The 13,198-nt window shown below is 27.1% G+C and overlaps 2 protein-coding genes across 2 annotated transcripts; both read left to right on the top strand.

Moving 5' to 3' along the window:
• Positions 1 to 10,029: 10,029 nt before the first annotated feature.
• LOC129909332 (uncharacterized) lies at positions 10,030 to 10,650 on the top strand. The gene is made up of 2 exons (XM_055986419.1): positions 10,030 to 10,047; positions 10,111 to 10,650. Exons 1-2 carry the CDS (start codon positions 10,030 to 10,032, stop codon positions 10,648 to 10,650), a joined length of 558 nt encoding a protein of 185 aa, XP_055842394.1.
• Positions 10,651 to 12,206: 1,556 nt separating this feature from the next.
• Positions 12,207 to 12,696, top strand: LOC129909331 (uncharacterized). The gene is made up of 2 exons (XM_055986418.1): positions 12,207 to 12,218; positions 12,283 to 12,696. The coding sequence occupies exons 1-2, from the start codon at positions 12,207 to 12,209 to the stop codon at positions 12,694 to 12,696; spliced, it is 426 nt and encodes a 141-aa protein (XP_055842393.1).
• The last annotated feature ends 502 nt before the right edge of the window (positions 12,697 to 13,198 follow it).

Below are 13,198 nucleotides of genomic sequence, written 5' to 3'. Positions count from 1 at the left end.
AAAACGCGACATCAATAAACAATAAACACACTTCTTCGAATAATTTATTTTCTGATAACCTCATTCATAAAAAACAAATATTAATAGCTCATTCATAAAAACAATTGAAATGTTTAGTTTTTTTTTTTATTATTAACTAACAAACAAAATTAAGCTGACAATGAATTTTAATTATATGTAGGTATTCCTAATTTAGAAAGGGTGCTTACAATAATTGTAAATGTGTCATCCAAACTAAAATTATGACTCATAAACTGTATTCTTTAATTTTGACAGTGGTTTGGTTTAAGTTAAAATTAAAAATTATCAATCGGAGTTACTACTCATTCTTTAGTATTCCAAAATTCATAGCATGTTTCTTAAATATTTTCACGGCAGCAATACTTCAATAACCGAGATAGAATTGACCTTTCATTGCAGTTAAAATTCCGCCTCACCTTTTTCACTTATTTAAAGTTGTACCAAAATTTGGCCTTGTAAATTTATTTTAATTAAAGATAAATTGTTGCATGACAGGAAATTCAGTTCCGTTTTGATTTTATTTTCTTATCTATCTATATCTTACATTGTCTTGAGACCAACATGCATCGTATAGTAACCCTCACATGAATGTATTTACCATTTGGTTAATTGAGTTTAGGAAATCTGGTTAAGTCTTTCATTTATAATCAAGATTGTGTTTTATTTTGTCTCTCTTCTTTGAACTCCATTCTGCTCTAGTTGCATATAAGCAATGGAAGTTAACTAACCCCCTTTAAATGGTTAATTGATAAAAACCTTATTATTTTAGGAGAAACATGTTGAGTGTGGACAAGTTTACTTTTAATCTTCATTAAATGGTGTTTTTTTTTTTGTTTTTTTGGTATTGATTTCCTAAGGAATATTTGTAAAAAAAATTGCCAAAGGCACAACATTGTATTTGAAGTTGGCTTATTGCAATAACATGCATTTTTGCAACATTGTTAAAGAATTTATGAGTTGGAGCTGATGCCAATTGCATTTGAAATAATTGAAATAATACATTAAATGAAATAGTTTAGAGTTGAGAAATTCCTTTAAAGGGTGGATAAGATTGTATTGCTTAAAGCATTCTAAACTTAGATTTAAACTAATTGGATTTAAAAATGAGTAGTCGAAAAATTATGTAAAATTAATCAATTAAAACAAATGTTCACTAAGTTTGCGATTGCTTGAAATGGCGCCCAACGTAGCTGAAAAAATTAGTCAATTGAATGAATTTTTGGAGTGAACTTGAAAATTACCAACTTTTGGTTAATTTGTGAACGCAAATCAAATTATCCCAGAAAGAACTTTAGCCTCATTTTTTTAAGAATTGACAAAACATTTTTATTAATTGATTCACCTCGTGATATACTTAAAAAAAAAATACAAATTAAGTAATTTGTTACGCTTTTTGATGAAATAGAATAAACTAACCACTAAATTCCGGCTATCTTACCGTCACGTGCTATGTCACATACATATTTTCGCGCCAAAATTCGAATGCAAACTGAATATCAATTAGTTCTTTTTTTTAAGCCTTTCATTTCAAGGTTATTTTGGTTGTTCTTGTAGTTAGTTGTATCTAATTCTACATTCTTTTTTTTCGCACTCTCCAGATGTAGGTATTTCCGATTGAAACATTGATAATAAATGCGTACCAACTTGTGACAGCGATTTTATTTATATTTCTTTGCTTCGGTGTGAATGTGTGATGCCATTAAGGATTAGTATTGGTATTGTAAAATGACCATAGTTATATTAAAACAAAAATTATCTGGTCTTTCAAATGCCTTTAAAGTGTGCATAACTAAAAAAGATACATTATATGTATTTGATAAACACGCATATTTTTTGTTTTCTTAAATTTTGATTGATTTTTTAAATTTAATTGAAGATTTTTGTGAACAGAAACAATTTTTTTTCAAAAATTTTTCTTAAATTTCATAAATTAATTGATGCCAAAAGATTGTCTAGGAAATTCAAGGAAAAAAAAATATATGGGAGTGAGGGACAATCTTCCATAGTTAAAGCGATAGATGCAATTTTCTTATTAATTGACTTCAAACACAAAAAAAAATATTTGAACACAACGGCAACACCTACAATATTCAAATATACATTTTTTAAAAGCTAGAAGCTTAGTCATATATGTAAAATTAAAATTAAGTTAATTAAATGAACGGCTTTTGAAAGAATGGTAATTGAACTCAGATTTTTAAAAAAAAAAAATTATTGAAAAAATTTTAACATATTTTTTAAACTTGGTCGTAATATAAAATGCATTTATTTTCAAATTTTTTTTGGCCGCATTTATTATGATTTCAAATTATAAAAGGAAATGTCAATATGTATTACGGTTTATGAAAAAAATTAAAAAGTATTTCATTTTCGAAGAACTTTTTTTAATAAAAGTTTTGAAAAAAAATGTAACTTATTTTTTTTTTTAAAGTTCAACATCTAAACATAAAATTATTTTTTATTCATTTAATAAACCTTACTGTTGAAAGTTAAATAGCAGTAAAGTTCCTATTTACCACAGTCTTTGAGAAAATTAATTATTTCAATGCAAAAATTCAGTTTTAATAAAAAAAAAAACCATTGAAATTGAAGTAATTTTTCATTTTTTTTTCAAAAGTGTGAATATTTTACCTTTTTTGCTTCGAAATTCAACTGATAATATTTATGGCCAAAAATTTTTTTTAAATAAATTCATATTTTATTAGAAAAAGTTTGGAAAAAAGTCATTTTAAATTTTTCTAATAACATTTTTTTTGAATTCTGAGTTTGAGGACCATTTTTTCAAAAAGTCTTGATTAAATTTAGTGGATTTAAATTTAAGAGATAAGAATGAGCTTCTGGCTTTTTAAAAATGTATTTTAAAATATTGTAGGTATTGCCGTTGTTTTCAAAATATTTTTTTTGTGTTTGAGGACAGAATGTTAGAAAATTGCATTTATCGCTTAAACAATGGAAGATTGTCCCTTGCTGCCTTTTATATATTTTCCTTAAATTACCTAGAGAATCTTTTGCTATCATTTGTTTTATGAAATTTAAGCAAAAAAAATGGTTTTGTTAAAAAAAAAATTAATTTTAATTTAAAAAAACAATACGGCAACACCGGCAATTTTTAATCTGTAGACTTTAAAGTATTTTTAATTACCTACGTTTGAAAAAAAAAAAAAATCATGTGTGCAATTCACACGTGGTAGAAGTGAAACCTTAAAAAATCATTTTTCTTGACAAAAATAGAAAAAATCTACCTATTTTTATTCTATCACCTTCAAATCCATGTTTTTTATATGACAACCTATATAAACTTTATATCATCTGAAAGCTCTTTATTTTAGCTTAAAATATATATATCGATCAGGTCTATGAGGCATCTACAAAAAGAGCTAGAATTTTTTGAACTCGATCAATTTCCATAAAAAAAGCGAAAAAACACGTATTTTTATATTCTCACGCTATTAAATGCATTTTTTCCCTAACAACCTATAAAAAATTTTACACAATCTGAAAGCTTATTGTCTTAGCTCAAAATATATATATCGATCAGACCTATGAGACATCTACAAAAAGAGCTAGAATTTTTTAAACTCGATGAAATTTCATAAAAAAAAGCAAAAAAAAATTTTTTTATGTTCTCATGCTATTAAATCAATTTTTTTGTTTGACAACCTATAAAAAATTTTATACCATGTGAAAGCTTATTGTTTCACCTTGTATAATGATGCATAAATCTTATTTCAAAGATGTCTACAAGAGAAGTTAGAATTTTTTTTAAGTCAACCATGTCGAATTTCCAGACTGAGATTACGGTACTTCCTACACTGGTAGCTGGTCATCGCCAACAGATCACCACAGGTGTTTTGAGGTATTTTTAAATTTTTTTCAATTTAAGATTGTGTAACTTGTAGAGCACGTAACGTTATATGGGATATATCAAATAAAAGGTTATGTTATCTGCATGCGTATTAAAGTTAAATCAAATTTGTATGTGCACTAGATCAAAAGATATAACGTGTGTTAGAAAAGAACATCTTTTTACCGTTATCTCCGAATTTTGAATATGAAATTAATTGAAATTTTGTACAATTATAATTTATTTAATTACCTATCTACAGTACAAATTTCATTCATCTATCTATTAAAACAAAAAAGTTATAACAAGTTGAAGTCGTGTCGCGTTTTCGTTTCATCTTGTTTCAAATCACTACGATACTAAAGAAGTTTTCACTTCAAAAAAATCATCAAAATCAGAGCTGTTCGGCCGGGTTCCCTAATAATTTGCTTTAGTTACTCTACTATAGTTTTTAATTCATCAATGATACTTACAAATGCGAAATGTGTTTTTTTTTTACTTTTTGTACTTTTATATTTCGATGCACTTGTACAATACATATCGAAATTATAGAAATATATCAATTGAAAACAAAATGCATTTGAAATAAAAAAAAAATTAAATAAAATGAAAAAAATGTTAAAAATTTTCTGCATTGAAAAAAAATCTAATACATTCGTCGAATTTGTTACAATTTTGGCCTATATTTTCAATTTTCAACTCTAATGAACCTATTGCAAGACCAAAAATAGTCAAAATTGTAAGAAATTCGACGAATATTAAATAAAAATTTTTAAGGCACACTTTTGCATTGATTTTTTTTTTTTTCAATGCCGCAAATTTTTTTATTTGCAATAACATTTTTTTTTACGCAAAATATTTTTATTTGGAGTAAAAAATTTATTTTTAATGCAAATATTTTTCAGTTGCAATAAATTTTTTTTAATGCAAATTTTTGTATTTGCAAAAGTTTTTTTTACAAATGCATTAAAAAAAATGATTTTGTACAACCCCGGTACATATATGTAGTTATGTATGTAGTTCTTTTCATTTTATTTTTGAAGAGCGAATACGTACGACCATCTTATGGATTTAAAAATTATTGTAATTTATTTATTTATATTTTTCTTATGAAAAATTGAGAAAAAAAGCTGTTTTCTCCAAATTTATAGCCAAATAATTTATGTGCATAGTTTTATGTGTCGAGACACTTCTTAGATTCCAAACACGTTCATGTTTTTTTTTTTGTTATGCTGCAAATACCATAATATTGTGTTTATCTGAAAGACATAAACAATAAATATTTGGAGCTTATGTACAGATAAAAATAAAAATGATTGCAATGGCGGTCTTCTATTGAACTTAAATTTTATCATAAAAAGTCTAAAATCAATACTTGTTGATAGGAGAAATAAAAGAAATGTATGTCATTTAATTTAATTTAGGTATATAAGTTACTTAATGTTTGTATGATATCTAGATGTCTCTGATGTGGTTTGGGGAAGTAAAACTTGTTTTGCTAGTTCATTTAGTTTCAATAAAACGCATTAACTGTGTTATAAAAGCAATTCACTTCTAGACAACGACTATAGTTGGTGGAAGTTACGCATTACGTATGGGTTAATTTTAAGAAAAAAATATACACCTACTTCATTTGAGATTATGACTTTCCTTGCAATTTTGACGGGCAGAAATTTCGGTAAAAATCTCTCAAAGTAAATTCCGGATATTTGCTTTCATCGAAATTGCAAAATGTTTGGCGCATTTTACCAATCTAATCACAGAAATTTGGCTTAAAATGGGAGAGTACTGTAAAATATTTAACAACTTCCAGAATAATTTAGGAAATCTCAGAATTTGTCAAATTTGTATCATAAATTGATCAAAATGATAAAATTTGTTTTTCTCAAGATTTTGTGAGGTCCTACTTTTGAAATTAAAAAATAAACACCTGCCATTAAAAAATATTCTTGATATCTGACTTACAAGTTGATGACTCAACTGTTAACAACGACATCTTTTGTACATTATTGTTTCAAAAATATTTTCAGAGTATTACCTTAAAATTCTAAAAAAAGCCTCATATCCTAAAGTTACGTTTTCAACTTCCAAGACCGTTCATAAAATAATTTTTTTTTTCATTTCTGACTTTCTTGTAAATGATTAACCGATTACACACAATTTGATAAAAACATATTTGAAACCTATGCTGAACAAATTAAACACAAAAAAAAAAGGAAATAACTTTTGAAGCTTTGTAGAAAAATTTAATTTTTTGTTGTAATGAAAAATCAATTTCTTGAAAACGTAAAAATTAATTTGGTTTATAATGGCATACATTTTTTTCTTTTTTTTATACATATTAGGGTGCTTCTTAAAAATCAATTTTCGAAATATTAATGGGATACCCTTTCATTTTGTTCTTCCTGCCTTAAATATAAATTGGGTAAAATTTGGGCCAGTTTACACACGTTCTAGGGGTCGCTACCACAATTCAAAGTTTTGAAAAATACACCAAATTTTGTTTTTTTTTTCCAAAAATTTTAAAATTTTTATCAGAATTAAGTACTTTATATTAAATCTTTAGCTGTTTTGAAAGAAATTTTGATAAAAAATACAGCGGAATAAAAATGTTTGAATATTTTTGAATTCGACATTTTTTTTGTGTTATTCTGTAGAATAGCAAACTAAGTGATCTTCTTAATTGAAAAATTCAATGTTTTTATCTGATTGTTTATGAGCCTAATATCTTTATTCGTCAGACAGTTAACTAACTTTGTATTGTAACAAAAAAGTTTTTGTTGAAATTGATTTTTTTTTTTACTTAAATCTTTAGTGAATGGTAGCGACCCCTAAATTTTAATATTAAAATCAGAAAAAAATACCATATACTATGCTTATATGGTAGAACATAATGCAGGGGTGTCCCATTAAAAAATCGAAAACAAATTTTTTCGACCATATAAGAAGCACCCTAATACATATATTTGCGAAACTGACTACTTTAAAATAAAATATGTAAAATATTCAAATATTTTTGCCCAAGAAAACTAGTTTTAATTTTCGTAACAATGCTTTAACAATGCATTTTTTTTTTTTTAAAGTAGAATGACACATTTTTTAAATTTTATTCAAGTTTTTTGTTTAGTTCTTTGACCGAGTTGTTATTTTACATTCTGAAATCCTGAAACCAAAATTTTGTTTACAAATCAAAAAAAAAAAAACATGCAAATAATTCAGTATTACATATTATTTTGCATATTCTCAATTTCAAAATGCTGCTGTCAATTCAGAATGCTGCAAATCTAAAATTCTTTTTTTTTCGAAGTTCTGTAAATCCATAATTCTGCTTTTTAAAATTCAGTCAAAATATTTTTTCTTTTTAAATTTTCAATTACAAAATTATGGTAAGCAAAAAATTGAAAACCGAATTTTGGCACATACAGAATTACGACTCCAACGTCCAACCATTTTTATTATTCTGTATTCTAAAATTCTGAATGCAGAGTGTTTTATTTCAAAATCTAAAATTCTGTTAATCGATAATTCTCGTTTTTTAAACTCTATAAATGCTATAACGTTGCCAGTTTAAATTCACCACCTTGAAAAAACAAAACCGTTTTGATAATGTGAACTTGCACAATGCTTTTAGAATTTTGGAATACTAACTTTGGATTTATATAATTTTTTGTTAACAGGATCTAGTTTTTTAAATTCAGAATATTTGAAATCGAATTTTGGAACATACCCCATTTTTTTTACTTGCGATATAGGTACTATATATCAAGTTATGCATTCGTACAAAAAAAAAAAAAAGTTGAGATAACATTTTTCCATGACATTATGATGGTAGACAATGCCAAAAAAGTGGGTCCCGGAAGTCCGTCTGTCTGTCTGTCTGTCTGTCTGTATAAGAACCTACAGCCTAAACGGACCAAAAATAACGGTACTTGTCATATACTGATTTTAGTAAAATTGAAATATCTCGAAAACGGCTTCAACGATTTTGTTTAAAAAATTCAAATGTTAGTCTTAAGCTAAGGTGTATCTTTAAATGAAAAAAAATTATTTCTTCAAATCTTTATTAACGGTAACTGCCATAGAACCATTTTTTTCAAATCCGATTATCTCTGAAACTGCTTATTCCATGTCAACGAAACTTTTTGTGAAGAAGCATTTATATAATTTAAATATAAACCAAAAATAAAATTTTCAAAAAAATGATTTTTGGATTAAAAAAAAAAAATTGAAAATTTTTTTTTGAAAAATCAAATTTTCGAAAACGGGACATTGAATTTTTTTGAAATTTTTTTTTATTTTAAAACTTTTTTCCAAAAAATTATTTAGAAAAAATTAATTTTTTTTAAAAACGGCTCTAACGATTTTGAAAATTTTTTTTCTAAAAATGCATCCTAATATATCAATCAAAACTGCATACTTGTTTTGGAGGGCAATTTGATTTCAGATTTTATTTTATTTTTTTTTTAAACGAATTTTATTTTTTTTTTTTCCAAATTTCTATATAAAATTTAAGCAACTCTAAGAGCAAGTTCGTGCGACCCAGTCGTGCATTTTATTTTTAATAGGTTATTCAAACAAAACAATTATTTTTATTATATGCATAAGAAATATAATAAATATAATAAATAATTAATAATTCGAACAAGAAACAAGTCTTCCGAAATTAAGAATTTGAAAAAAAATTTTATCTATAAAATAATAAAATATGTAATTTATTTATTTTTCTTATGGCTAATTTTTCAATAGTCAGTTAAACAGTCAGTTAGTAGTTATTCGCCAGATAGAGAGAAAATAAATTTTTCAACAACCAGATATAGCTTATTCCTAGGAATAAAACTATTTGCTTCTTTCAGAGACGAATAAAAATTATTCTACGGAATGTCAAATGTCAAAGTTGTTTTGAAAGAAATTTTGATAAAAATACAGCGGAACACAAGTAAAAAAAAAACAATTATGAATAAAAATGACGTTTAATTTTGAATATTTTTGAATTAGACATTTTTATTTTGTTATTCTGTAGAATAATTTTTTTTTTTATTGAAAAATTCAATGTTATTATCTGATTGCTTATGAGCCTAATAAGTTTATTCGTCGAACATTTAACTGACTGTTTATTAGAAGATTGAAAAATCGGCTCTAAAAAAAAATAAATACAAAAGTTTTTGGAGTAGGTAGTGAAAAATCTACTACTTAAAAAAAAATTATTTTCATAAGAATAACTCACAGTTTTTGGTACTAAATTGGTGAGGTTTAACAGTATACAATATAGTCTATAGCACAAGTCTATAGCCATTGATGATGTTTTTTTAATGCTGAGCAGTTGCTAAATTTTCTGATATGAATGCAATTGAATAAGAAGGCGACATAATACAAGTTTGCAACTTTGTAATATGCACTCATTAAAAAACGAAAAAAATCAAGATTTATATAAAATCGTGACTGAATGTTTTTCACTGCAATAATAATTCAATTAAAAATATACAAAAATTCAAGGCCAAGATCATTTTGTTAAGAAATTCTTATTACACCTGGCTAAAATAGTATGGCTCAACAGCCATTTTTATTAACCACCATAAAGACACAAATCATGAGGGCATTGCTCCACATATTGGTCACAGTTACAAATTATTTGAACTTCAAATAAACAATACTTCCAATTACAATACTCTATCCATTACTTTGTCTAATAAATTACATAAACTTCTTGTGTGACATAATATTTTATGTTTTAATCGTACTTTAGGTTTGTCCCACTTCCGTTAAACAAAATTTAAATGATGTAACTAATAAATTAGAGGTATTGTTTTAATTCATGTTAAAGTGAGTGACAAAAGACAATGCTTGAAGTCACGAAGACACAATAGCGACAAAAATTGTTCCCTTAAAAGGCTTTGCAACGTAACGAAAGTGAAATTATTAACAATCGATGTTTGACTGAGCTGGGAGCTAGGTATTCATTTAAATTATTACAATTGAATGCAATTTTAATATAAATTGTGGACACATAATTAATGAACAATCATAATTCGACATTTGTTTGAAGTGTTATCAACAAGTTTTGTTAACACTTTTTATAACATTAAACAAGTAGGGAGCTTTATAAAATACAAGCCTAGAGTTTTTTTTTCGTTTAAAGGACTTTTTTTTTTATTTTTCTAAGCAAAATGTCTCTGCTAAAATTGGTAAGATTTAATTTGTTAACAATTTAATGGATACAAAATTAAAATAAAACATAATTCTCAAAGGTTTTTGTCATCCTGGCTATTGCATCGGCTTGCAATGCAAGTATTGGACCACATTTTGATCTAGCACCTCTACCATATGGACCACCAACAGTTTTCCCTCCTCCCGTACTCCCACCTCCTTTATACCCAGGACCAGCTTTTCATGCTCACCCAACAGCACCAATTTGGCCAGCACCAGTCCTGCCTGCACCAGCACCATTATTGCCCGCACCAGTTCTCCCAGCTCCAGCCCCATTATGGCCCGCACCAGCTCCAGTCTCATACTTCCCTCCACCACTACCAGCTCCATTAGCTGCAGCTCCACTTCCTCCAGTTTTCGATCCGATCCCATTCGCTCCTACATACCGTGCTATTCCCGGACCCATCACAAAGACCCACCACGTTTCAGTTGGATGGGCACATCCAATACAAGCCAAGATTATTGCAGCTCCAGCTCCCCACATCCATCCAGTTAAATTAATCGAAGGACACGCACATGCTCATGCACACCTTCACCCACATTCAGCGCCACTTATTAGTCATCATCATCATCAATGGTGATCTTTTGGTGAAAGTTAATTTTATATATGTAGAATGAATTTGTATACCTTATACCTATACCAAAGAGTATTTAAATATTGACTAATTTTAAGTGAGTTTTATATTTTAGAATAAAATACGAAATCTCAAATTATTATTATTTATGTGGAATAAGACAAAAAAATTTTAGCAGATTGAATTTAATATAAAATATAAAATTGAACTAAATCGTTTTTTACCTTAAATATCTTTTTCAAAGTTTTATATTCACCTTTTCCTGGGTTGATTATGAGTTTAAAGAGTCATTTCTTGATAAAATATGAAAAATGAAACATATTATAAATTCTGTAAATATGAGGAAGTAAAATAAAAATTTCCCCGAAAATTTCCCTTTGGGATCAAAAATTTCCCTATTGATTTTTTTATAGAATGAAGTTCAAAAAGTTTGGTTTTAGTAAATTTTTTGCTTTAAATCAATTCTACAGGGTCAGTAAAAATATCCTTTTCTTATTTTACTGCAATGAAATACCGTTTTCATTTTTATTTTTTTTAATTTTTCTGTTTTTTTTTTCTCTTATTCTAAATACAATACATAATTCCTAACTACAGTTTTAGGCATACAAAAATGACGTATGAGACAAAGAACGGAGTAGAAAAGATTGCAAAAGTACGAAACATTTAATTGGAACAATTTATTTGACAAAAATTCATCTGAAATCTAAGAAAACGGTGAAGTGACTTAAGGAAATTGAGTTCCATACTAACTTTAGAAAAGAAAATTAATCAAATATGTTTATTCTGATTGGGTTTAAGTTAAACCGTTTAAGCAAACATTTAAATACCTACTTTTCTCTGAGTAATGCTTATGACGTTTAAAATGTTTTTTGTATGTTTTCCCAAGTTTCGATGATTTAGCCAAAAAATAATTTTTCTAAAAAAGACTCCAATCTTTCTTTTGATTGATCTCTAAGTTGACGTGACGACATTCAAATCTTAAATGCCTTTTTAGATTGTTAGCTTTCTTTCTTTTATAAAGATTTAGCTTCTTTTTTTTGTCTTTTGTTTTTGTATAGGTAATTATGTATTGACTGGCTCTAACTGAGTATTTTGTTTGAATATCAAATTAATTCAAATTAAATAACAATTTTCGATCATTCATCTCGATGCTGAGTATTAAATCATTTTAACATTTTTGTCACGTTTTTTTGTCTTCGTTTTTTTTTTTTTTAACTTAAATTCGGTATAAAATGATTTTTAAGACCATTTTGGCGTATTTAGAATAACAAATCAGACTAGCCCGGTTCAAGCAGCTGATGTGTTAGACCCGGCTTTTTTTGTAAGCGAAAAAACTTTTTCTTTCACTTGAAAGTGTTTTCCAATCACGTTGTGATATGCAAATGTTTTTTTCAAAAAAATAGCAAAGCGGATGTTAGTTTGATGAACAAAACAAAACAAAGTTTTAAAAAGCAAAATAACTATATAAGGTAGTGTGGCAACATTTTAAAGCGCATTCCAGTTTCAACCACTCAATCAGTATTAGCTCTTTTATTTCCTATACAAAAAAATCCTTTTAAACCATGTTTCATTACGTAAGTTCAATAATAATTTCTTTATTATTTAACCTTTTTGTACTTAAATATATTTTCTGTATAGATCGCATTACTGACTTTTGGCCTTGTGACCCTAACCACCGCCAAACCATTGTACACAACAGCTGGATCTTCACAACTAGATGTCCGAAACAATTACAACAGTGGATCAGGATATGCAACATCGATAGGATATGCTTCACCACTACAATCGAGAATTATAACAGCAGCTTCTCCATTCGCCTACTCAGCTCCAATTGCCAGATATAGTCCATCAGTTTTGGCAGGCCCATTTGCATATGGATCTCCAAGATATGAATCTCCAGTTTTGGGCGCAGGATATGCATCACCGTATGCAGCTCAATATGCTTCTCCATATGCGTCACCAGTATTCGCTCAAGTTGCTTCTCCGTACTCTGCAGCTTATGCATCGCCATATACGATCGCCGCACCTGGATCTAGTCCAATTTTACTGTAAAAAAACAAAAATTTTTTTTATAGACTTGAAGTTGTTTAGGTTAAGTTAATTTATTCAAATATTTATTAATTAAATTATATCAAAATTTGGAATTTATAATGAAGTGTGTCTTTGTGTGTTTTTTTTTTTTTTTGATTTTATTACCAAAATTAAATCAATCTTAAGCTTGTTTGATAGCTTTTCTGCTACATTTACATTTTCAGCACTTTTAGTAGCAAAACTGGTGTTAAAAGTTACAAAATTTAAATATTTATTGTTTAAAGCCTAACAAAAATTAAAAAAAAAAAAAATCTGTTAGGCTTATGAGTTTTATTCGGTTAAGATAACTAGGTCTTGTTAATAATAATGTGTTATCTAATAATTAACACACTATTTTTAAGCTCAGGTTACATCAGAGAGAAAGAAAAACTACTACTACTACAAAAAGCTCTAAAATTACGTGTCTCATTTTTTTTTTAACCATTTTACGATTTGTTCTAAAAATTAAAATACAAAATCATCA

The sequence above is a fragment of the Episyrphus balteatus genome, chromosome 2 (genome assembly GCF_945859705.1).
Source record: "Episyrphus balteatus chromosome 2, idEpiBalt1.1, whole genome shotgun sequence".
Classification (NCBI taxonomy): domain Eukaryota; kingdom Metazoa; phylum Arthropoda; class Insecta; order Diptera; family Syrphidae; genus Episyrphus; species Episyrphus balteatus.
The sequence above is the reverse complement of the archived record's forward strand: the minus strand, read 5'-3'. Positions and strand labels throughout refer to the sequence as shown.